This window comes from the organism of the source record quoted next, unplaced genomic scaffold (assembly GCF_019419815.1).
Source record: "Pyrus x bretschneideri cultivar Hongxiangsu unplaced genomic scaffold, Pyrus_bretschneideri_v1 Contig74, whole genome shotgun sequence".
Classification (NCBI taxonomy): domain Eukaryota; kingdom Viridiplantae; phylum Streptophyta; class Magnoliopsida; order Rosales; family Rosaceae; genus Pyrus; species Pyrus x bretschneideri.
The window spans coordinates 996,511-1,022,076 of NW_025999814.1; the positions used below are offsets into that span (position 1 = coordinate 996,511).

The 25,566-nt window shown below is 40.1% G+C and overlaps 6 protein-coding genes across 6 annotated transcripts; 4 read left to right on the forward strand and 2 right to left on the reverse strand.

Moving 5' to 3' along the window:
* Positions 1–838: 838 nt before the first annotated feature.
* LOC125472834 (5-methylthioadenosine/S-adenosylhomocysteine deaminase-like) lies at positions 839–5,130 on the forward strand. Its single transcript, XM_048574747.1, has 10 exons — positions 839–2,293; positions 2,401–2,573; positions 2,699–2,857; positions 2,951–3,100; positions 3,195–3,338; positions 3,537–3,693; positions 3,803–3,975; positions 4,135–4,190; positions 4,545–4,647; positions 4,758–5,130. Exons 1-10 carry the CDS (start codon positions 2,080–2,082, stop codon positions 4,845–4,847), a joined length of 1,419 nt encoding a protein of 472 aa, XP_048430704.1. The 5' UTR covers positions 839–2,079; the 3' UTR covers positions 4,848–5,130.
* A 326-nt stretch (positions 5,131–5,456) lies between these two features.
* LOC125472823 (pre-rRNA-processing protein ESF2-like) lies at positions 5,457–5,984 on the reverse strand. The gene has a single exon (XM_048574710.1). The coding sequence runs from the start codon at positions 5,982–5,984 to the stop codon at positions 5,457–5,459; it is 528 nt and encodes a 175-aa protein (XP_048430667.1).
* Positions 5,985–9,257: 3,273 nt separating this feature from the next.
* LOC125472827 (BAG family molecular chaperone regulator 5, mitochondrial-like) lies at positions 9,258–10,180 on the forward strand. Its single transcript, XM_048574725.1, has one exon. The coding sequence runs from the start codon at positions 9,380–9,382 to the stop codon at positions 10,076–10,078; it is 699 nt and encodes a 232-aa protein (XP_048430682.1). The 5' UTR covers positions 9,258–9,379; the 3' UTR covers positions 10,079–10,180.
* A 719-nt stretch (positions 10,181–10,899) lies between these two features.
* LOC125472828 (protein ESSENTIAL FOR POTEXVIRUS ACCUMULATION 1-like) lies at positions 10,900–18,302 on the forward strand. The gene is made up of 11 exons (XM_048574727.1): positions 10,900–11,181; positions 12,147–12,209; positions 12,348–12,418; positions 12,732–13,580; positions 13,678–13,771; positions 13,852–14,001; positions 14,104–14,859; positions 14,954–17,122; positions 17,232–17,292; positions 17,410–17,552; positions 17,739–18,302. Exons 1-11 carry the CDS (start codon positions 11,106–11,108, stop codon positions 18,065–18,067), a joined length of 4,761 nt encoding a protein of 1,586 aa, XP_048430684.1. The 5' UTR covers positions 10,900–11,105; the 3' UTR covers positions 18,068–18,302.
* LOC103961499 lies at positions 18,223–20,863 on the reverse strand. The gene is made up of 10 exons (XM_048574726.1): positions 20,639–20,863; positions 20,461–20,532; positions 20,276–20,355; positions 19,714–19,813; positions 19,567–19,620; positions 19,372–19,449; positions 19,116–19,213; positions 18,966–19,023; positions 18,622–18,743; positions 18,223–18,518 (listed from the first exon to the last, which is right to left on the reverse strand). The coding sequence occupies exons 1-10, from the start codon at positions 20,846–20,848 to the stop codon at positions 18,365–18,367; spliced, it is 1,026 nt and encodes a 341-aa protein (XP_048430683.1). The 5' UTR covers positions 20,849–20,863; the 3' UTR covers positions 18,223–18,364.
* Positions 20,864–21,510: 647 nt separating this feature from the next.
* On the forward strand, positions 21,511–24,185 carry LOC103961426 (photosynthetic NDH subunit of lumenal location 5, chloroplastic). Its single transcript, XM_009373967.3, has 7 exons — positions 21,511–21,672; positions 21,773–21,994; positions 22,108–22,258; positions 22,362–22,450; positions 23,215–23,269; positions 23,505–23,590; positions 23,821–24,185. The coding sequence occupies exons 1-7, from the start codon at positions 21,649–21,651 to the stop codon at positions 23,971–23,973; spliced, it is 780 nt and encodes a 259-aa protein (XP_009372242.1). The 5' UTR covers positions 21,511–21,648; the 3' UTR covers positions 23,974–24,185.
* Positions 24,186–25,566: the final 1,381 nt, after the last annotated feature.

Sequence of the window (25,566 nt, forward strand, 5' to 3'; positions counted from 1 at the left end):
GCTAGCTAGTCTATGTGGAGTGGCACATAAATACTCAGTGGGAAGGACCCAATAAATGGGTTTTACAGGAGGTCTATATAAAGGAGTGAGAACCCCCAATGTTGGGGTTGGACAATTTGAGAGAGTGAAATTGATGTATTAGCTGACCGCTATTTTTAGTCTTCTAATCAACAAAATTCAAGCAACACAGTGAATGTAACACAAGTTTTATGAAGTGAACCACTTATATTTTTGTTCATTTTAATCCAGTACATATCCAAAAGCCCATCAAGGGTTATATTTTTTCGATTGTTGGGTTTATAGTCTGTTAGTGTCCACATGGATTCATCTGGGTTTGGCATGCAAATTTTGCGCATTAATAGTAAGTGATATGTACATGTCACGCTAATAATGAATTTCTCTCATTAAATGTTGGTATAAATCACTTGCAACATGAGATTGTATACTATATGATAATTATGTGGTCTCCCTAGTTTATTGGAAGAAAAAATGATGATTTTGTTTTAAATAATGACATATGAAGAGTTGTTATCAACTTATCTATATAAATAAAGAAAGCACCCTAAATGGTGAGACATTCAAAATACCATATATTGTTCTTTGAAAATTAAAAAAAAAATTACAATTGAACCAAAAAGAGATAAAGTAATTCACCACATTTTAATTTTAAAACTTTATGAAAAAATTAAAAACTCTCACAGGGGTGACTTTATGTTTTTGCTTCATTTCATTTCTTTTTTTTTTAATAAAAATATAAATTAGTAATTTAAATAAAAATTGAAAAAACATACTCTAATATAGAAAGGCCAATTGTCATGCGCGTATGTGTGTGGGCTTGGGCTAGTACAATAATTTTTTTTTTTTTTCCACCACGGCAGTTCATCTTTTTAGGAGCCCAATCTCTTATTAATCATCATCGTGTGATTCATCAGCACTTGAAATCAAACCCAAACGTAACAGTAGAATACGGACCTAAAATTTATCCCAACCACTGGCTATCCCGTGATAGTTAGGCTAGTATAATAATTAAACAACGTTGAAACTTTATTATAAAAATCAAACCCAATATCATGCACTTACAAATAAAATATCACTAAACAGTGCTGACGAGGTGAAGGTCGGTGGCAACCCATTATTCTTCTGCTTTTCCTGGTTTTCCCCTCTGTTTCCCAACCCTTGTTCTTCCATTTTAACCCTTCCTTGCTCCGATCATAAAATTTCTTTTTCCGATCTCCCTTATCTTCTTCCCCCCACTGCCTTTCTCCATGCGTTCACTATTTTCTTCTTCTTTCTCTCCCACTTGGTTCGGCCTCTCTCGATTTCACTTTTGAACCGATCTGCTTCCACCTTGTTCCACCGTTTTCAACGGCTTTATCAGAAGGTGTGTAGATCTTCTGCTCGGGTGTTCGCACCACCACCTTCCACCCATGTGTTGGTCTCGACACTGTTGTCAGTGGATCCACTGACTTCCTCCCATGTTTTCTACCATTGGTGGCGACAAATTGATTCTTTGTGGAGCTTGATTAAGGACGGCGTCTTCTCTTTTTGTTGGGGCTTGGTTGGATTTCATCTCCGATGTTGGTTGGGAAGCTGGCTTGTGGTCACCATGGAGTACTTTGGCCACGACGGGGGTACCAAGAGGCTAGGGTTTAGTTCATATAGTTTATGTGCTTTTCCTTTTTGGGCATGACCCTCGGGTTCGGTTGTTTGGTTGTTGTCTTGGAGGCCCATCTTTTGTTCGGTTTTGTTGTGTTTATGGGCTTTTGTTTATGTTTGTTATCAACAAATTTTACCTTTCATAAAAATAAAAATAAAATAAAAATAAAAAATAAAAAAAACAAACAAACAAACAAACTAGATAGTCTAACAGTAACAGTAACAGCATCCAACTGAAAACCCCGCCAGCCAGCAACAAGCTAACGGCTGACATCCAATTCATTAATAAATAAATCGATTCAAGAACGTGTTTATTGAGGAATAAAAAAATTTATCTTTATCCAATTCCTTTCCGAAGTTGCAGACCTTCAGATTACTGATCAGATTCAACGAATTCAAAAGCGACGGAAGATTGAGAAAACGATGTCGTCTCCGACCAACTCCGCCTCAGCAGTGACTATACTTCACAACGCTACCATCGTCACTATGGATTCCGACAGCCACGTCTTCCGCAACGGCGGGATCGTCATCGAGCGAGACGCGATCAGAGCCGTCGGTCAGTCTTCCGATATACTCCGCCAGTTCTCCGCTCTCGCCCACCGGGTTGTCGATCTCAACGGCCAAATCGTCCTCCCTGGTCAGCTGCTCCACTCTCCGATCCCCAATTTCTCTGCTTATTTATTTACTTCCAAGTTTTGAAAAGCAATGTTAGACGGGAATAATTGGAAATGTTGAAAATAATAGGACTGATCAATACGCACGTGCACACGTCGCAGCAACTGGGAAGAGGGATCGCAGATGATGTGGATTTGATGACGTGGCTGCACGATCGGATTTGGCCCTACGAGTCCAACATGAGCGAGGAAGATTCATACATTTCCACCTTGCTTTGTGGCATAGAGCTCATCCACTCTGGTGTAAGTTTTTTCTTTCTAACTAGGCGATATTCTAAATTATTTTAATTTATAAGCGAGGAGGATTTGAACTCGGGCGAGCAACTGGCCTAATCCACGTATGCGGAATTGGTTTTTTGTTTGTACAGGTAACTTGCTTTGCTGAAGCAGGAGGGCAACATGTGTCGGGAATGGCGAGGGCGGTGGAGTTGCTGGGGTTAAGGGCGTGTTTGGCTGAGTCCACCATGGACTCAGGTGATGGCCTGCCCAAGTCTTGGGCAGGCCGGAGCGCCGGTGATTGCATCCAGGTAACTTGAGTTCTAAGCTCTTTCATACTTTTTTGTTGGTTTTGTTAAGTTAATGTCCTCACACACTCACTGCTCGCACACATTTAAGGACAGTCTCAGAAAGAGCTTTACAAGAAGCACCATAACACCGGAAACGGGCGCATCAGAGTGTGGCTAGGAATTAGGCAGATTATGAATGCAACTGATGATTTGCTGCTTGCAACAAGAGACACTGCCAAGGAACTGAAAACTGGAATCCACATGGTATAATACTCAACTAACTCTACCAGCATTTTGGACTTGTTCAAAGATATTTTGAAGTTTAACATAGATTTAGTTCAAGTTTTCAATTGTTTAGCATGTTGCAGAGATAGCATACGAGAATCAATTTGTGACAGAGACGCGAAAAGTTGACCATGGAACGGTAACACACTTGGAGAGTATACAGTTTCTCCAGAACAATTTGCTAGCTGCCCACACAGTTTGGGTTAATCCTTCTCAGGTGAGTTGCAGTTTTTCTTGCTCGTGCTATTTTATATACAGAATAGGAGTAGATGCAGCTGTGTGTGTTTAATAGTAAGATATCATGAGTTTTTTAGCCTCTGGAGTGTTATGTATGTTATTGTATTACTTGTTCATCAATAACTTTGGTGGTTCAAAACTTGTTAGTTGGTATGGAGCCGTTATTCTGTATTTTCAGATTGATTGTCTTTCAAGGGGCGGGGTCAAAGTTTCTCATTGCCCTGCTGCTGCGATGCGAATGCTTGGATTTGCACCTATTAGAGAGATGCTGGATGCTGGCATCTGTGTCTCTTTGGGAACAGATGGGGCACCCTCGAATAATAGAATGAGCATAGGTGGAAATTCTGATCGCCCACTCTTGCATTTTTTCCTTATTTGGGGGTTTGCACATTGAAAAATTGATGGTTGGACCTCGAAATTTATGGATAGTTTACTTCCTTGCAGTTGATGAGATGTACCTGGCTTCTCTGATTAACAAAGGACGGCAAGTTCATACAAATGGAACTACTGATCCTACTGCTCTTCCTGCTGAAACAGTTCTTGAGTTGGCGACCATAAATGGTGCAAAATCAGTACTTTGGGATAATGAAATAGGATCCCTTGAGGTCGGGAAAAAGGTTGGACTTTTGGCTAGCTCCAATTAGTTTATCTTGTCAATCTGCTTCATCTCTTATACAGCGTTCTCTTTAAGTAAAGGCATACCATACACATTTGTGCATATCTCAACGAATTTTAAACACGAGGCTGATTAGCTTCCTTCTCCCATGATTTGGCAGGCTGACTTGGTTGTTATCAATCCTTCCTCTTGGACCATGGTTCCTCTCCATGACAGGTAAGAACCATCCCCGAAGGAATCATATGCAGTAATTTTATTTCAATCAAACACCCTTAAACTTTAAATATGAAGAAGGATCAACTACATCTGTATCCATGCCACATTTTGTTATGAAAAGTCATGCTGATCTTCTTTTTTGACAGTTTCCATGAGCAGTGGCATAGATATTGATTTGTAAATGTATGGCAATTTGTTGGAACCATGATTATCTAAGGCAGTTTTTGGCTTTTCAGCGGATCTGGTTCCAATCTAATCTGTATTAAAAAAAAAAAAAAACAAAATTCATGTTGTTTGTCTGCAACGTAGCCATTTATTCAGGTAGATTAATCTTTTCCTTTTGCTACAATGCAGCATTTCCAGCCTTGTGTACAGTATGCGAACCGAAAATGTAGTCTCTGTAATGTGCAATGGTCTGTGGATTATGAAGGATAAGAAGATTTTGAACGTGGATGAGGTATTCTGTCATACTTTTCGCTTGTTAGACATACATATGAAGACTAATAGCAGATAGCCAGGCCCTAAAATTTCATTGTTTACTGACGGGTGCCAATTATAACTGGACAGGAAGAAGTTCTTGCAAAGGCAAAGCAAGCTTCCGCAGAAATTCTGAAGCGGGCAGGGATCAAAATACCAAGTAGAATGAACTTTCTTTAGGCTCAACGCTCAAGATACGCCACACGCGAGGCAATGGATAAAGAGGTCACTTCACGACAGTATGCTGCTATGCTAGAAGTAGGAGATGTCGGTTTATTGAACATAGGAGGGAAGAGAAACGAGAGACACGAATGCCATAAACGATATCAGTTTGTCCATCAGGGAAATAAGTTTGAAACTTTGAAGTGTTGTAAGTGCCCGTTGATTGAATAAAATTGGCATTTGAAAAGAGAAACACAGGTTTGTAACACGAGAACTGATTTATGCATTTTTTTAGGCCTAATTGGATAAATGGTCCTCGTTATTAAGTATACAAGTTAGCAATACAGTTAGTAAGTTGGTTAGAGTAGTTAGGCTCTCCCTTATAAAAACAGTTGTGTAACCTTCATTCCATCAATCAATACAAAAAGCATATTTCTCTCTCTAAATCTATCTCTCTGTGTTGATCTTTCTTCTCTTCAGCTTTCTTCTTGATTTTCTTTCAATTTCCAAACATTACAATGTAGCTAATATGGTATCAGAGCCACTAGGCTCACGCCATTGATTTTGGTGGTTCCATTTCCTATTAGTTTTCATCTGTATATAGCTTAATTTCTTTCCAAATTTTCATTAGATTTTCGGTGCTTCTGTGATTGTTCCTGGGTTCTTTCTCCGTTTCTTGCTTCGAATGCCAGAAATACTTTCGTTCCGGGTTTTCTTGAATCTGATTCTTAGCATGGGCTGAATCCTCAGAGAACAAGATGTTGAGGGTGTTCCGAAATCCGAAAATTTGTCACCAGATACAAATCGGACAGAGTCTTGGTGTGCTTGTTGTCCAACGAAACCCGGAATAGTCTCAGCAAGTGCTGCTCTTACATCCTCGAAATCAAAATTCTTTTCCCCTGCGGTTTCTCCTACACTGGAAGCCGGTGTATTCATAGGAGTTGGTGGTACTGGCTCGCTGGATTCGGTGTTTTCCTCAGAATCTTCTGCTGCTTCGCTGGGATCTGGGCTTTCAGAATTTGGTGCTGCTTCCCCAGAATCTTGTGCTTCTTCTCCGCTGGAATCTGGCAATTGCGCAGAACTTGGTGCTGTTTGTTCATCGGAATCGGAAACTTGCCCGGACATTGTTGCCCCTTGTTCACCGGAATCTGACATTTTCCCAGAAAATTTTCTTTCCCAAAACTCTATCGACTTAAAGGGTTGATTACGCAATGCAAGAAGCATTAATCTCACAGAGACTTCTCTCCGTCTTTCACCACCATCTTCGCGTATTTCTTCATATTTTCGGGTTCCAGAACGATAGAGATTTCTGGTTTTCTCTCTCTCTTAATTTCTTGAAAGATTTGATGGGTGAATGGGGATGCAGAGCTCACGGACCTCTCGCCATCCATGGTTCATATATAAAATTTCAATTTTGATATGTGCTCTGTTCTCTGGTATGGAAGAATGTTTAGACCTATTTGCAGCCCAAGTGTTTGACGAAATGCCAAGCTCAGAATTTTCGAGAAGTTCTTTCTCTGCTTCACTGATAGTCTGCAAAGTTATTGGGTTTGATCTTTCTGCAACTCTTGATATATTTGGAAAAATGCGTTTGAATTCTTGCATTCTGGTATGTACAATTTTGTGGTTGTTCCGATTATGGTTTGTGTCAAAATTCAGAAATGTAATGTCTAAGAAGATTGTTCAGCAGCTAACTGAGGAGTGGTGCAGTATTTTCCTTATTACAGCCTATAATGTCGAGTCTAACCAACTCAATTGTTAGCATGAATCTACAGTAAGTCCGGTTATACGATGAAGTTTGATGAAGTTGTAAACGGTAAATCCCACGAAGGGTAATTCCGTGATGTAAGTAGGTAAATCCCACGAAGGGTAATCCTACCTAGATGTTGATTTTCTGTTGTTGAAATTGTGAAGGCCGATGCCACTGTTAAGAGTAGTTGTATTTTGGTAAAATCCACAAAGGGCGATCTCGTGGTGCTATAGTTAAGGCCGATGCCACACTATAGTTTGTTATTTTTTTGTTTAAAGGCCGAAGCCAATGTTAAATGAAGTTGTTGACGGTAAATCCCACGAAGGGTAATCCCGCAAGAAGTTGTTATAACCGGCCTGAGGGTGTGTTACAATTTTATAAGAAGCTGTTCTTCGATTGAAACTCCTGCGAGAGGCAGATGGATTCGAATGCCCAGCAATAAGCTACCGAAAGGCCTGCATTTGGTTGGCAATAACGTGGTTTACGATGTGGACGTTAGGTTGCAGGGTGAGGTTCAACCTCAGCTCGAAGTTACACCCATAACCAAGTATGGTTCGGATCCTCAGCTTGTGCTTGGCCGCCAAATTGCGGTTAATAAGTCGTATATATGCTATGGATTGTAGCAGGGCAACATTCGGGTGTTGAATATACACACTGCATTGAGATCTTTGTTTCGAGCTCATACACAGAGGGTCACAGACATGGCTTTCTTTGCCGAGGATGTTCACCTTTTGGCTAGTGTTAGTGTAGATGGACGACTCTTTGTATGGAAAATTTCAAAAGGTCCAGATGAAGAAGGTACGCCACAAATCACTGGAAAGGTTGTGATTGCTATTCAAATAGTTGGAGAGGGGGAAGCTGTTCATCCACGAGTTTGTTGGCACTGTCATAAACAAGAGGTTTTGGTGGTTGGGTTTGGAAAGCGTGTACTAAGAATTGATACTACTAAAGTTGTGAAGGGTGAACCCCCTTCTGCTGATGAGCCTCTCAAATGTCCTGTTGAAAAGCTGATTGATGGAGTCCAGTTTGTCGGTAAACATGATGGAATTTGGTGTGTCAAAAGAGTTGCTCATGAGACTTTGGTGTGGGATTGCAAGATTGCAGATGGTTCAACATTGTGTTCAGTGATTGTAGATGTTCTTCCAATCTCAAACTGGGTTTCCCCAGTTGAGATTGAGGGGGAGTATTAAGTATACAAGTTAGCAATACAGTTAGTAAGTTGGTTAGAGTAGTTAGGCTCTCCCTTATAAAAACAGTTGTGTAACCTTCATTCCATCAATCAATACAAAAGCATATTTCTCTCTCTAAATCTATCTCTCTGTAAAACTCTCTGTGTTGATCTTTCTCTCTTCAGCTTTGTTCTTGATTTTCTTTCAATTTCCAAACATTACAATGTAGCTAATACTCGTGGTGATAGGATATTCAGAAGATAGCATGTGATAAAAAAATTCGGATTTAAACCCTTGTGGTGAAGTTCGTTAGGAATTAAACCCAAAATCAAAATTTTCGTTTAGTTTTTCCGTTAAGTTTCTTTTTTTTGAAAGGGGTTAGGATCATGAATCTCTTCATTTGGGCTTCATGCATTTTCCTGCATTTCGCTATGTTTAAGTCATTATGTGCCGTTAGGTTTTGTTCCCCTTCATCAGTTGTTACTTTCGTGCATTTTCATCGTGTTCCTCCTTCGCTGGTGTTCCTTCTCCTGTTTGTGGCTCACTGGAAATTCACTCATGGATGAAAGAATCTTCAAATTCAATCAAGTAATCATTGCGCCTATTTTTCCGAGGAGGAGGGCCTTACTGGTTGTTCAATGTCATCTCACATCATGAGAAAGAACACAGAAATGAGGAGATCATAGAGACAAGGAGGGCCTTACAAACTGATGCAGAGCCTCCTTCCTCTCCAAAACATGCACGAAATCAATTTAGGAATAAAGAAAACACAAGGGATCAATATAGAATTACATTTTTACTTGATTAGATTAATCATTGAAGCATTTATATTGAGCCACAATCAAGGGAGTGCATAAATTCACAGCAATATGAAGTTTTGATTTTGGGGTTAACACAAAGATAACGGAAATTTGTTTTTTAGGTTTAAATCTTAACGGAATTCACTACAAGGGTTTAAATCCGATTTTTTTTTTTTTTTTTTACCACCACGGGAGCTATTTTCCAAATGCCCTATCACCAAGAGAACTATTTATCCAATTAGACATTTTTCTATGTTCTGTATGGTCCTTTTAATTTTGACCGTTGATTCTTCTTTGATTTGTCAGTTTAATAGGTAATAAAATAAATAAAAATAAGGGTAGGCAAGAGGCCAAACAAAGTGTGCAGAATGGTAACTAACTCACCATTCACTCTAGATTTAGCTCTTTTATTTGCGAATTCCTTTGTTTGATCTAAAAATACATATTTTTATTTTCTTGGATTTACTGCTCTTGTTTTTTTTAATTATATTCAATATGTCGGGTACACGTACACTAAATATCATAGTGCAATTAATTAAATTTTTTTATATTTTCAAATATGATAGATGGTGTACCGAAATGTTAGCATATTCAAAAAAAGGGAGCGTTTCCCACACTTTATACAAATATACGTCAGCATGCCAAGTTTATTACTTGAAACTTCTGGAACTTTCGCGCCCTTCCTCGATCAAATTTGCCCTTTTCTATATAAATATCCCAAACCCTTCTTTTCTCAATCATCAAATTAGAATAGTTTCCCGATTAATTTTGTTCGTCAAAACAGTCAAATCGTCGTCGTTTTCATTCAAGGTTTCGAGATTCTCGTCATCCATGGATCCATTCTTAAGAAGGCATTGGCACAATTTCGCCCCGCAACATCAGTACCCGCAGACCAATTTCGCGTCACAACATCAGAACGCGAGGCAAGTCCCGGTCCAGCGCCGAGCGGAACCGTCGCCGAAGGTAGTCTCAATCCCGGTCCACTACGTCGGGTCGGAGCGCAGCCGGTCGGATTCCGCGCTGAAAATCCAGAAGGCGTTCAGAGGATTTCTGGTGAGGAAAAGCGTGAGGAAGATCGCCGCCATCAGAGTCGAGGTCGTTGAGATCGAGAAGCGGATTTCGAAGCGAGAGGCGGTGGAATTGATAAGGAGGGACGCCAAGGAGCGGCTGAGGGTGAACGAGACGCTGATGAACTTGCTGTTGAAGTTGGATTCGGTGAAGGGCGTCGATTCTGGAGTTAGGGATCTCAGGAGGGCCGTGATAAAAAAGGCGATTGCTTTGCAGGAGAGAGTGGACAGCGCTGTTGCTGAAAGTCCCCAAATCGACCAAAACCTAGAATTGCAATCCGAATCCCCTGTAAATTCGGATGAGACTCCGAATTTGCAGTCTTCAGAATTGGAATCGGCAGCCGAAGCCCACATCGAAACTGTTCCACACGGAAATGCGAGGGTGTGCAGAGAGGAAGAAGGCGCTGTGCGGAAGAAGGCATGCTGCTGCGACTACAGATGTCGTGTCCAAGTACCAAGTTAAGAATGCAAGGATTCCTATTTACATTTTGGCTTTTGTTGTAAAGCATTCGGAAACTGAATTATTTGATTGATGAAATTTGATGCTTTTGGTGTTTTAGCGACATTGATTTTGTAAGTTGGTTGGGCTTCCGTTCTCAACGCTCTCATTCTCATGTGTTTTTATCATTTGATTCGTCTATTTGATCAAAAATTAAAAAAAGTTGGTTTATTTTGTACCTAAAAAACATATATCTACTTTGTCTAAGTGGATAATATCGTTTACTTAAAAAAAAAAAAAAAAAAAAAAAAAAAATTTCGTTTGTATAAATAAAAATAAAAACAAAATTATAACTCATGGGCCGTGTTGTGGTTAGTTTTGGGATGGATAGAATGCAAGACTCGAACCAAGCCCAACGTATTCACTTTGCGACGACACTGCGTTTCAGTCCATTTCGCAGTTGACTTGACGGCCATTAAACGCAAAAGCAAAAAATAAATAAAAAATAAAAAATTCGTTGGCTTTTTGACAGTTTTGTCATGGAACCTTTCTTTTGCGCCTTTTCCCCAGAAGCTGAAAATCCAAAAGAGAAATATTTAATATTATATTTAAGAAAAACTAATAGTACTAGAATTGATATTTTAGTGTAATAATATGATTGTTCGTTTAAGTAAACAATGTCGGAAGTTTTTCGTTAAATTTTTTTATTATGTAATTCAAAACATTGTTTAATTTTAAATAAACTATTATTTATTCTACTAAACAAGCAACCTGAAATCGTTTACTTGATTAGTTGATTTGGCTGTTCTGACTACCACCCAAAACACTCACCCTTTTCTTCTCTCACCTCTCTCTCTCTCTCCTCTCTCTCTCTCCGCTCTCAGTGTCGTTGTACAAAACTCTTCTGCGAAACCCTAGATTCTCTGAATTTCAAAAATTCAATCCTGAACTCACAATCTCCCTCTCTCTCTATTGGAGCTCCAATCCACTGCGCGCTTCTTCTCCTTCTCTCGATCTCCTCTCCCCCTCCCTCCAACTTCCTCACTTTTCGATGGCGGAGGGCAAGCTCGATCTGCCCGACGATCTCCTCTCCTCCAAACCCTCCGATCAGTCCTGGACCTCCAAAGGTACTTCCGCCGTTTCAGTTTTCTTCTGCAATTTTATTTCTTTAGCAATTCAATTTTTTTTCCATTTGGGTATTCATTGGATTTGATCGATGTGAAGCTAATGTGAGGTGAGTGGTTACTGATCTGGAGCGTTTAAGTATATATTGGACCAGTTCATTTTCGATTTCCCTCGGCATCAGCTTCCTTAATTTCGGCTTCCTGCATCTTGAGCTATTCGAATTTTTACGTTTTAGTTGAATGTTTCGTGTATTGGATTTTGTTCAAATCAGTTTTTCTTCTCTCATTTTTTTGTTGTAATTTTAGCATTCGAACTCGTTCAACACTAATGTATTGTAATCCTTCGTGTTTTTACTATCGCCGTATTGAATTATCCTATTGATTCTGTGTTCTTTATTTCATTGATCTTTATGTTTTAAGATCAAGTAAAGAAATTTGCACGTGCTACAGTCCTTAGATTAGGCTCCAATTTGTTTTTAAATTTATTTATCAAATATTCAATAGTTGATTGTTATCGCCTCTTTCGATGACAAAGTTTTTACGCTTAAATTTTTTCGTTGAATCAATGAAAGATAGAACTTATATTTTTCTGATCAACTGTAGTGCAATCATGGATGTCAAGAATTCTTGAGATTTATTCTGGTGTGCAATGAAAAAGCAAATCTAGGGAGTTAGTATTCGTAGTAGTTCAAGTGGTTACTATTATTAAGCTCTCACAGTTTTTATTTTTTTTGTTGGAGTTCACTAATGGCTGCTATAGTTCTCTCCTCGACAGAAACACTATTTGAATTGCAGTTCCACTATTATATCTTTATTTGCAGTTAACAAAAATGTACAGTTCCCTTATGGTTCATCTAGTGTTACGGGGTCAGCGACTTTATTACTGGATTAGTGTGGAACATTGAGTGGCTTTGTAATGAGAGCATAAACATAGATTTGTGTGTTAATATGTGTTCGTGTTTTGGCAGTTGAAGCCTCTGGAGGAAATGATGAAGAAAAGGTGCTTATTGGGTCATCTGATGACTTGAAAGGTGAGCTTTGTTCAAGTTTTTAGCATTAATTTCATGAGCTGTAGAGTCGATTAAGTAATATATTTTGCTTCCCCTATTTGTTGTTTGTTTTGTCTTACTTTCATCTGATTTTGTATTGCTAATTTATAAATTTTGCAGATCCAGCTGCCTCAGAGAGCATACCTTTGTCCCCCCAGTGGCTTTATGCCAAACCCAGTGAGTCTAAGTTGGTATGTGTTCTAGAGATTGAATTTCTTTTAGTGTTAATTGACTTTTTTTTGGGTATATGTTCTTCTGTTATCTCCCTGAATCAGGATGAGTTGTAGTTAATTCAATCCTCTAGACGTATTGAAAGACTTTGTACTTGTTACCGAAAAAAAAAAGACTTTGTACTTGGAATTGTGCAGCTGCTTTCTTCATACTCTGATTTTATCTGCATATAGTGGAAACTCAACATATAATCAATCTACTGCCATTTAAACCTGGATTACTTGGAAATTCACAACTTAGCTGACTAGTCATTAAATTTGCTGTATATTACAGGAAATGCGCGGCCCAAGTTCCCTTGGAAACTCTACTGATAGCAACCAGAAGGAAGGTTGGCGTTTGGAAGGATCTGATGACAAAAAAGATTGGAGGCGGCCTGCCACTGAAAGTGAAAGTAGCCGTCGCTGGCGTGAAGAGGAAAGAGAAACTAGCTTGCTTGGTGGCAGAAAAGACCGAAGGAAACCAGAACGCCGTGTCGACAGTGTTCCAGTGAGAGACACAACTGACAATAGGGCACTGCCTGCATCTGAAAGGTGGAATGATGGCCGTACTTCTGCACATGAAGCACGGCGTGATAGCAAATGGTCATCAAGGTGGGGTCCTGAAGACAAAGAAAAGGAGACTCGAACTGAAAAGAAAACAGATATGGAGAAGGAATATGCTCACAGTAACAGTGACAATCAATCCCTTGGAGGTAACAACCGTTCAGCTTCTGAGCGTGAGTCAGATTCTCGGGATAAATGGAGGCCACGCCATAGGGATCTTCACTCTGGTGGGTCAAATGCTTACCGTGCTGCACCAGGATTTGGACTTGAAAAAGGACGGGTGGAGGGTTCAAATTTGGGATTTACCATTGGAAGAGGGAGGGCATCTGGTGTCGGGAGATCATCTGCAGGTGTTATTGGCTCTGCTCCTTCTGGAAAAAGTGAAAGTGTTCCTGGGAAACCTAGGCACTCAGCTGATAGTTTTTGCTACCCAAGGGGAAAGCTTCTTGACATTTATCGCCAGCGAAAGCTTGATCTATCTTTTGCTACCATGCCAGATGAGATGGAAGAATCGCCTCCTACAACTCAAGTGGGCTTTGTGGAGCCATTAGCTTTTCTTGCCCCCGATGGTGAAGAGGAGGTAAGAGATAGGATTGGGCATCTTGTGAATGTGGATTATTTTTCTTTAATGTACTGATTCTTTTATGGTTTTTAATTGGTTCGTGTATTGCTAATAGGCCATCCTCAGTGATATATGGAAGGGAAAGATTACAAGTAGCGGGGTAATATACAATTCATTTAGAAAGGGAAGATCAACTGAAAACAATACAGGTATTTTCAGCTCAATAGTTCCCAATTTGCGTCCATTTTTGGAACTGGGATGTCTAATTTGTAAAACACTCATTCTCTAGGTGGCGGAGACTTGGAAGCTGTTGATGGAGTTCTGGGTATTTTGCCCTCGAGCATCACCGAAGAGACGAACAATATCTTGCAGGATTCTGCAAATGCTGATGATTATGGGACTTCATGGAATTCTGGTGCACAAAGGAATGTGGTAGATGGTGAGTTGCATTTCATTTCTGATTTGGCATGTTGTCTGTTGTATTGAACTGTATGCAGGTATTGTTGACTGGAACATCTGAACAGTACTTATTTTATTGCAGAAAAAGATGTCAATCATAAAGAATGGGAAACCAAATCTAGCGCAGAAAAGGACCTTGATGGATTTTCTCAAACATTTCGGAAAAGTAATGGTATCTGCAGTGACGTTGAGACTGATGGTGGCAGTAGGAAAAATGAAGATTCTTTTTTATACGGCCATTCTTTGTCGAATGACATTGAGTTTGCAACTTCTGACTTAAGATCAAAACTTCACGATGGTTCAAATACTCTCTACGCTTTTGGCTCGTCTGAGCAGAATCTGAATAATAATTCTCGGGTGAAAGAGTTAGAAAGGGATGTCCCTCCTGAGGATTTATGTTTGTATTACCTTGATCCTCAAGGGGCGGTTCAGGGACCATATTTGGGGGTAGACATTATTTCATGGTTTGAACAAGGGTTTTTTGGGACAGACTTGCCTGTTCGATTGGCGGATACTCCTGAAGGAACACCTTTCATGGAATTGGGGGAGGTCATGCCGCATCTGAAAGTTTGGGATGCGCAAGGGAATATTGTAAATCCAACTTCTCATATAGAAGAATCAAGTGGCTCCTTAGGGAATATAGAGTCTAGCTTACCTTCTTCCGCTCCAGTTTCAGAAATGACTACATTAGTGGTGAATGACTTACGGCGGCCATTGACTGATCTAAATAGCCTTTCAACTCTGCATATTCAACCTAGAAATTCTGATCCTGAAGCTCCACTACAACTGCCACATTCAACGGCTCAAAGCTTTAATGATTTTTATGCAGAAGATGAAGGTTTGTCTGTAATAATAAATTCTTTTTGGTCTGTTTATTGTGCTGACAGATGGTATTTCCCTTATCTCATCCTATTTCATCTTTAATTTTCCAGATATTGTGTTTCCAGGAATACCTGGAACCACCGGCTATTCTACTGCAAGATCTTCTGGAACCATTCATGATTCTATTGAAAATTCTATTGGCCACCTTCCTTCTCCAACTGAGCTGACAGAATCTGGTGTGCCTATTCAGAATGATGACAAGTTGCACCCCTTTGGCTTGCTTTGGTCTGAGTTAGAAGGCGGTCAAACAAAACAAGTCAAGCCAGCCAATAGGCCTTCGAACATGGGGAGGGCTGTTCCATTTAGTGGAATTTCTGATACAGCGATTCTTGCTGAGACATGGTCTGATGTTCATAGAAAAAATGCAGTCTCTGATTCAAACCTGTATCAAGACATGGTAGCCCCTCGTCAATTGGCACACATGGAACAGGAACCCAGTCATTATGATTTAGCGGAGCAGCTTATGTCACAGCAAATTCGACAGCAGCAGCTCCAACAGCGGAATATGTTGTCTAGCTTTGGACACTTGAATGATGCAGCATTAGAGCATTTGCCAAGTCAGAATCTTATCCACCAACAGTTAGCCAACCATTCTTCAGCAGATCTGGATCATCTTTTGGCACTTAAGATGCAACAGCACCGGGAGGCTCAGCTCCAGCAACATCAGCAACTGCAACAGCAGCAGTTTCATCAACAGCAGAAGCTTTTACAGGAGCAACAGCAGTCCCAAGTGCAACAGGTGCTTCTTGAACAACTACTGCGTGGTCAAATGCATGATCCTGCGCTTAGGCAGCCACACGTTGATCCTGTCAGAGCAAACAACGTTCTTGAACAGGTTCTATTAGAGCAGCGCCTTATGCATGAACTCCAACAAAGGTCTCACCATTTTCCGAGGCATGTTGATCCATCTTTGGAGCAGCTTGTCCAAGCGAAGTTTGGTCAGTCACCACCACAAGCAGATTTTCTTGATCTACTGTCTCGTGCGCAGCATGAACAAATTCAATCACTGGAACATCAGATGCAAGCCAGGCAGTTACCAACGGGGATGAGACAGAGGATGGAAGACGACAGACATGGTGGTTCTGTCTGGCCAGCCGATGAATCAAATCAGTTTTTGAGGACCCATGCTGGTGCTCAGCGAGCTCACTCTTCCGGATTTAGTCCTTTAGATTTTTATCAGAGGCAACAGAGGCCATCCCATGAGGAGCAGCTTAGCCAACTCGACCGTAATCTTTCATTGCAGGATCGACTTCAGCAAGGGTTTTATGAGCCTGGCTCTCATCCGTTTGAGCGGTCTATGTCACTGCCTGGGGCACAAGGGATGAACTTGGATGCTATAAATGCCATGGCTCGTGCTCAGGGCTTGGATATGCAGGATTCCCTTGGACGGATGCCATCGGGTGGTCAATTGGGAACATTTTCATCTGGCATCCATTCTCATAATCCTCATCACCCTCTTCCTAACCAATTTCATGCTTCACATTTGGATGCAATTGAGGGTCACTGGCCCGAGAAGAATGAACAGCTAGAAAATGATTGGATGGACTCTCGGTTTCAGCAGTTGCATATTAATGCTGAGCGGCAGAAAAGGGAGTCAGAGATCAATATTCCTTCTCAGGATCGAGGTTTATGGATGTCAGATGGATTGAATGAAGAGCATTCAAAGAGACTATTGATGGAGTTACTCCATAAAAAATCAGCCCATCAACCTGCTGAGTCATTGAATGTCAACAATGGCTTGTTCTCTGATAAAAGGCCTTCATCTGGCATGTACTCTGGTTCAAGCTCTTCAAGTCACCCATTCAGTCTTCATTCAGACCAAGAAGCAGGTCTAAATAATTCATTTCGAGTAGGATCGTACGGTTCAAATCATATGGAGCTCCCACTGGAAGAGCGGGCCAGCAGCATGGAAAGCAATGAAAAGTTGGTGTATAGATCTGATTCTGGAGCATTGGTTGAGAGAGAGTCATTCTTGGCTGGCATCAATGCTACGAGTCAGCCGATTTACACAAATTCTAACATGATTAGTAAGTCTTCTATCAGTAAAGAGGTTTCGGAGTTGGAGGGAAGGAAGCGTGGGATGAAGAATGAGGGGATCATTAGGGGACAAGGGTTTGACACTCAAGAACGAATGGTTGAACAAGCAGGGTTGGCTGCTCCAGATTATGAGGAGAGGTCAGCAAATTCCCTTAACATGCGTTCGTCATCTGGTGTTTCAGGTATTTCTTGTTGCTTCTTTTTAATATTGACGCAGTGCATAATGCTCAAAATTGTTCATGTAAGAGTTTTGGTTTTCTAAATTTTGCTTGTTCCCATGGGGGAATGTAGGCTTTCATAGCGACAAGATTGGCCGAAGTAATTCATTTGCCGAAGAAACAACCAGGGATCGGTACATAAATGACCTTGCTCTTATTGGTCCCTTGTCTTGATCATCCAAATTCTTATGTAAATTCTTCAGAGCATGTATAGAAGTAATTCCTTTTCTTTTTCCGGTACAATGCCACAGGGTTCCAGCCCCATCCAAAACTCAAGATAATATTCTGCTGAGACGACCTCCTGTCTCAAGCGCTTCAGCATCCCACGAAGGATTGTCAGAACTGATCTCTAATCCAGTCTTCCGAGGAAAAAGTGCAAGTGCCGCTCCAGATGGTATGTACATCTAGCTCTCTAGTTATTTCTTATCTTAGCACGACCGGTTTGAGGTCTGTCTAGTTGCTTATATCAAAGGTTAACAACTTTATAGCTCCACCTACGTTGTTCTAACACTTTGTGGCAATGTGGGAAGATTCTCAATTACAATCAGATTGACAAATACTTTTTTTCTGAAATCTACAGGGGGGAGGCAAGACCCCGTTGTTCATCCAGTAAACCAAGGTCCAGATGCCTTGCCGTCATCTTCAAAGAAAGAAATGCAATTTCGCCGTACTTCATCCGCCAGCGATTCTGATGTGTCAGAGGCTTCATTTATGGATATGCTTAAGAGTAATACCAAGAAGCTGGCTCCGACGGATGCCCATGCAACGGCGGGAGAAGATGCAATGCAAGGGAACCGGAGTGGCAAAAAGAAGGGAAAGAAAGGGAGGCAAATCGATCCTGCCCTCCTTGGTTTTAAAGTTACCAGCAACCGGATAATGATGGGCGAAATCCATCGCATAGATGAGTAGGCCCGTTTATTGTGTAATTTATGTGTAAATCTCCGTTTCATCATAGTCTCGTATAGGTTTAGAACACTCGATGTAAAGCATCTCCGGGTGAAAATTCTTTTATTTTTTCTCCCCGTCCATAAAGATCGATTGATCAGCGATCTGGATTTCAAGGATGGCGATCCAATGATACATCTGTATAAATGGAAATTAAAACGTAGTCGAAGTTGGGATAATATCAGTATGATTACCGTCACACTCATCGGCCTGTCACACTTATCGGCCTTTCACGGCCACATATTTGCTTACATTTTGAACTTAGGAAAGCCATTGATTTCGGAAGAGTTGCAACGCCGTTCTTCCCATGATCCACTCCAACTCCGAAGATGATAGCGGCACTCGATTGACAATGAGAGAAACGGCTTCTTTGGCCCCTTTATAGCCACACTCGGGAACAACAAATGGAAAATCACTGCAATGAAGACTATTAGTTTTAGAATCTGCTTCCTGCCCGATCAAGAAGGAAGCAATTTGTTTCAAATTTCAACCCAAAGAAACAAGTGAAACACGGCTACCTGCCCCACATGACGCGGTTAGCACCAAAGCTCGACACGACTTGGGACAGCGAGTGAGATAAATCCTCGTATGGAAATGGCATTCTCGACACCCGGAACAGCGCGCTGAATTTTACATAGACCTGGCCACGAAAATATCACGTTATGCTTAAGAATCAGACTATCAATGTAGGTGAACTATAAGTTGGGGAACAAAGAGAAGTGAACAGGCATTGGACAGAGATGCCAAAGTGGTTGCAAGGATTCGTGACTCTGTTTTATACCCGATCTGATAATCTAGTCGTTTTCACTCTCCTCAGTAAGCAGATATGTAACTACGAGAAGGTATTCTGGAGCCTTTTTACCTGTGGGAATCTGGATAGCTGTAAAAGTGCAGAGAAAGCAAGCTTTTCCTCATCGTTTCTGCAAGAAAAGAACTTTAAAGTAAGAAGAGTTGCAAATGGTCTGCAGAAACATTGATTCTTTATAGCAAGGTAAATTATGGGAAAACTCACATTGGTGGTTTGCAGAAAGCCAAATGATCAAGCAATACAGCTGTTGATGGAAACTCTGTGCACAGCTCCTCAATTTCTGATATATGCAAACCGAGGCCCTGAATTACCCATTTTTTTTAGTAAATAAACACGTCTGAAACTCCAATAGCATCCAACTCTTCCCTGCCCTCTCCCACAGACGCGCGCACACAGAGAGTAATAGAACAAAAAGTTGCAAACCAATTTTCCAAAGATAATAAGAAAGGATAAGGAATACCTTCATACACATGAAACCAACTGGTACTCCAAGTTCTCCTGCCTTAGAGAACATTGCCTTTCCTACTTCATTGGTCATCTGCAGAAGCCCTCAAATGTTATCACTTTAGGAGGAACTTACTCCATATTCTGTGGCGTTTCACCGGGATATGTACATCTTAAAACATGTAAAGAAGTCCAAAAATAATTAAATTACCTGTTGACCAGAAGGCCACAAATATGGATTGAAGCGAACAGCACGATAGTTATCCTAGCATAAGAGAAAATTTTGTCAAGGTAATTCCTTAAAGACATTAGAGAAAAACCCAATTAACATTAAAATTATAGGAAATTATCCAAATACCTTCAAAATGAGATTTTCAAGCTGCTTAATCCCACTTCCATCTTCAGCTGGATTTGCTAGACAACAACCGACAAATTTAGAAGGGTACTTCTTCAACACACTGTCCCAAGATAAAAGCAATCAGGTTTAGGCTATAACCTTAAATGATATGTTGTAAAGAACTATAAATGTGGAAGATACAACTTAGATGGAGCATGACTAAGAAGTGTCGGACATGGCGTGATGAACTTCTGACCATTAGCCTTAGTTGATTAGTTGTGAAATTCAAGTCTACAGGGAACGCAAAGTTCACTAGGTGGGAATTGGGATACAAACTTTGATTCTGTGAGACATGACAGTAATAATGTTGATGCTGCGATTTGGCAGTTGAGCCGTCAAGATATTACAGTCGAAACATAAGATCGAGTACCATACAGATATTTTTCACATGTCAACTAAAGCTTCATGATTTTGTTGTAAACGTGACCGACATTATTTCACGTAATCTATCTTACTATAGTAGGAGAAATCGGAGAAGAATAACTTCGACATCGGAATGAAGAAAGATCAAACGGAAACAGACCTTGTCACCAAAGAATGATCAAATTTGTGATTAATGGGCTGCACAATCAGTGCACCGTCAACACCTGCTTCTTCCATACACTGGAATGGAAAAAAATCAATCATATAATTTCAACTAAAATATCATTAGATCAAACAAGAAATACACACAGAAGAGACAGCTTGATGAAAGTCATATGATCACACCTGAAGCAAGAAATCGACATCTCCAGGCAAAGTGGGTTCTTGGCCAGGAAAGTAAGGGTATTTATCCGCAGCCTACAAAATCCGAAATTCCAAATACCATATTAACTTGAGAAAAATCAACGAAAAATTAGTAGAGACTTGCAGAGCAGTTCAAAACTTTGGTGGGTTTTACTCTTACCTCTTGAGGGGATGCCCACACATGCAGATGTGAATCTATGATTTTGGGTTTACTGGCAGTGGAAGCCATTGAAGCACCAGCAGAAGCAGAGGCAATGAGCCGGGTCTTTGTTGAAATGTGGGCAAATGGTCGCGTACGTTTAGGTCGTACCAAAGGGAGTGCAGCTGGAGGTGAAAGCAGAAGAAATGTGACCCTCGCTGCCGTTGCCATTGGATTATGGCTATAAACTGTTTCTCTACTCCAGTATCACATATATGATACGCACCCGGCCCAATCTGGGCCCGATTATCAGCAATCCACAAAATATATTTAAACTTTTTTTTTTTTTTTTTTTTTCAGTTTAATGCAACAACAATTAAAAAAAAATTGTTGCAATTAATCACCTAAAGCTTCAAATTCTGTTACAGTTTACTATATATTTCTATTTCTGTCTACTTTCCGTCAAAAAGTGACACGCGACAAGAATATATACACGATTTTCAATGCCAGTTCCATCATTTACTCTAAAGAATACAAATTTGACGAGTATTAGAGAAAAAAATGTTATAGCTTTTTATAAAGAAAAAGAGCCTACATAATAAATCTTTCGCCGCAATAAAATGTACGTTGGATAACAGGTTTCAGGTACCCAATAACATGCAAAAATGCCCTTGAAAAAGAGTGGTAATGAAGAGTATGGAGGCCAATTTGTGCAACACAACATAAGCTTGAGTGAAAATTGTAAAACAATATAGTTGTCTAGTAAATTAGTAATTGCACAAAATTGAAAATTTCAAAATATCAAGAGGATCCAATTGGCATTTTTGGAAAAGTTGAGCATTAAATTTGTAATTTTGGAGCCATTGCATTGGTGTTGGTGGTGAGTCGGTGGCCTTCTGGCTTCACTCTCGAATTCATCGCTTCTTTGCAACAAAGAAGGAATATACCATCCATAAAATTAGAACAGCCGCATTGAGCCTTATCACCACACTGCACAGAAAAGCTTCAGCAGCAGCAGCAAGGTAGCTTCAATGGCGGCTCCGTTGGCCACCCTGGTAAAAACCCATCTTCTCTCTTCCCCTGTTTGATTACCGAGAAAGCCCAAATGGAAAATTAAGTAAAAAGTTTTACTCTTTTGTGCTTTTTCTTTCGCAGTCAAATATTGGTTCCCTTCCGGCTTCTCGCAGCGTGTGTCAGATCAGAGTTTTGACCCCTACCTGTTCTTCGGTCACAATCCCATCGTCGCCTAACAAAACGGCGTCGTTGTCCTCCAGCTTATTCTCCAGGTCGTCGCGCTTGTCCTCTCTGACATTCTCTTCGAACCCTAGTTCCCGGAAAAGGACCAGTCTTGCTGGCTCAGTCCGCGCCAGTGCTGAGGTTAACATCGAAAGCTCCGATTTTTTTTTATTTATTTTAGATTTTGTAAAAATTCCAAGTTACTGCTTTCGGTAAGCTTAGAACGTAATTTGAGTTTCTTTTGGTAATTGTAGGAAGCAACTTTGCAATCAAAAGTGACCCATAAGGTGTATTTTGATATTAGCATTGGGAACCCAGTTGGGAAGCTTGCTGGAAGGATTGTGATTGGATTGTATGGCGATGATGTGCCTCAAACCGTGGAGAATTTCCGTGCGCTTTGCACAGGTTTTACGATTTTCCTGGGTTTTGTTTATGGCTTTATGTAGTGTCATTAATATAAGTGACATCTTGATTGAATGTGCTTTCATATGAATTGTGTCTTTATTAGGTGATAAAGGCTTCGGGTTCAAGGGGTCCGCGTTCCATCGTGTGATCAAGGATTTCATGATTCAAGGAGGGGACTTCGATAAAGGCAATGTGAGCGCTCTTCCCGGTCTTGTAAACTCGTAGTTTCTGGTTTATTTTTATGGATTGCCACATTGGTTGACTACATTTAACAGTGATATATGCTATAGGTTTTTTAGTTCCATATTGGCTTGATATAAGGTTTCGATATTACTTGGAAAACCAGTCTATCAATCATAAGGAAATGATAATGGCTCACTTTAAACCAAACAACGTTTGCAAGGTTAAGTTAATATATATCAAAACAGAGAAACAATTTGGGATTTGCTAGAACTGTTTTGAACTTATGATAGTTTGAATAGGTCTCTTTTCTAATTCGGGATTTGCTTTGCACATAAATGGCTGGTTGACCATTTTGGTTATCCAGTATTAGTTATAGCTACTTCTTCCCATATGTATTGACTCATGTTCTCAAAGGTACGTAGGTTAGATAAATGCTCGTAAGCAAAGTTACTTTCTCCCTGCTAGTAAAAAAGGAGCTTGAATTACTGAGAATTGGAAGCAGTTGACTAAACTAGGGAAGTAGCTAGACCGGGGTTGTTTGAAGTACCCATTTGGCCTTTCAATCGTATCTAACAGCCTCATATGCATTTCCAAAGACTTGCCTTGCATCTTTGTTGGCTATTTCATATTCTTATTAACTGCTTACTTGTAACATTTGCTCATGCTTTTTTTTTTCAATTACTTGGAAGGTTTTCATTTTTTGTTTTTCTTTGAGGTTATCATTTTTTGGTTGGACGTGACAGTGAAATTACAATTCTGGAAACATATTTCAGGGCACTGGAGGTAAAAGCATTTACGGACGTACTTTCAAGGATGAGAACTTCAAGTGTAAGTTGATCTCTACTTCTCATGCCTCATAGTAGTTTATCAATAATCATTCATGTGTTTCTGGATTTTTACGTCAAGGAAAACTCCCGTAATCTATGAACTGCCTTTTATTGGCAAGAGATTTTGTCTCTGATGTAATATGAGATTGAATATGGTCGCGACCCCTTTTGACATTATAAATTATAGATTTTTAAATGTCATTGCAGTCATAATTCTTGAATGCATGATTTTGCAGTATCTCATACTGGACCAGGAGTTGTTAGCATGGCCAATGCAGGGCCCAATACCAATGGGAGCCAGTTCTTCATATGCACGGTCAAGGTAAGAGTCATTCATTCTCTATATCGTACTCGTAGAATCAATTTGGCTAAGAATGCTATGGCATGAAAGTTTGAAGCCTCATTTAATCGTGGTTCAACGCAATTCCCTAGCCTGGGAAATTAAGTAGATTTATTAGTTTATTCTCAGAAGGTGGTTGTGTGGTTGTAGGCTTAGAGAAGAGGTGGCATTTTGTAACTTGATATATGCTTATATGTAATTATCTGTTCCAGACACCGTGGCTAGACAACAGGCATGTCGTTTTTGGGCAAGTGGTGGAAGGCCTGGACGTTGTTAAACTGATCGAGTCTCAAGAGACAGACAGAGGTGATCGTCCTACAAAGAAGGTGGTGATTGCCGACTGCGGAGAGCTGCCGGTGGCCTGATTCGGATTTCTCTGAGTTTTAGTTATTCGCGTTTTCCCTCGAATCATTTCTCCTTTTTGGAAATGTGGGCTTTTGTAAGAGGATTCAGTTTGTTTGGTGGATTAGTCCTGCAGGCTGCAGCACCAAATGTCGCCTTTTTTTCCATGAATATCTATCAATATTAGAGCCATAATATTTTGTTGATGAATGCTAAAGGATTGATCTTCTCTTTACTCTAATGATGTTAGGTTGGGCCTTGATGTGGGCTCGGGTATATATGGGTAGGTGTTGCTGTGTCGGAGTTAAACGGGCCTTGAAATTGTTGGGCTCAGGACGGGCTTGGGCCTGGCTTTATCGGCCCTAAACATAAATTGGTAGTCGTATCTATGCTTTGGGAAGTCTAAAGTGACCGTTGTAATCAAGTACAGGGCATGGTTGAGAAGTACACGTACAAATATGCAATAAGTTGTGGCATACCTACGGTTGGGTTCGTACATGACTAGGCCGCCTCCGTTTTAGCAAAAAAATAAATTGGTTTGAAATCGTTTTTGGTGAAAATCAAACCTAAGACCTTTGACTTACAAGTGAACAAAAAAAATAGTATTAACCGTTGTACTAAACGGTTCAATTGCTGATTTGTATATAGAAACTGGATGTATCTGCTAATGACTTTGGAAAAACAATATAGGACATGAACTCGGATGCAGCCTGCAGAGATAAATTTTAATTACGTGAACCACACATCTCTTACCACCATAAGAAATCATGCGATGCTTCCTATTTTCATCCCAACGTTCCATACATAATTCGAGTTTAGTTTCGTGTATGTAGACATAAGTTGCATTACTCATGGACTAGTTTATTTCAGACGATACTTTGAGTGATTTTTTGTTGATAATTTGGAGGGAAAGCATCCCGACGAAAAAGCGAACTACTATCATTCAAGATTTCATAGATATTAATGGGTCCAAAGTAACTAAAAAATGGATCTATTTCAAAAGTCAAAAAGTCACTAAAAATTAGACCTATTTTAAAAGGTGGCCTATAAAATTGGACATATTTCAAATTTTTTGCCATGTTTAAAACGTGGCTAAATGCAGGCATTTGCTTCTAATTTGAAGGACAAAACACGTGGAAGGCCAGAGCAAAGGTGGCCCTTTTCTTTAAAGCAAACATTCCCATTGCAACCGCGATTGATGTGTGATTTTATTTTATTTTATTTATTTATTTTTTTTTTTTGAAAACAAGGAATTCACATTCTAGGGCTAAAAAGCCAAACAAGGACTCGAAAGCCTACCAAGAGGCAAACACCAAGACCAAGGCAGTGAGCAGGGATACAAGCAACAGACACTTCAACCAAGTAAAAGTGTCACCCCAAACACCACCACAGCTAAGCTAATGAGGACACGGAAGATTATCATTACACAAAACATGAACTAACGAAGATGTATGAATTATGATACTACTCAAATTAGTGGTGAGTGCAGTTAAAATCTTCGCCCCCGAAATGGACTTAGACAAATATGTCCTCTAACGAAATTCAGCAAAAGGAAAAGGAAAAACTCAAATTAATAATATAACCATATGTATAATGGTAGGTGGAAAAAAAAGGGT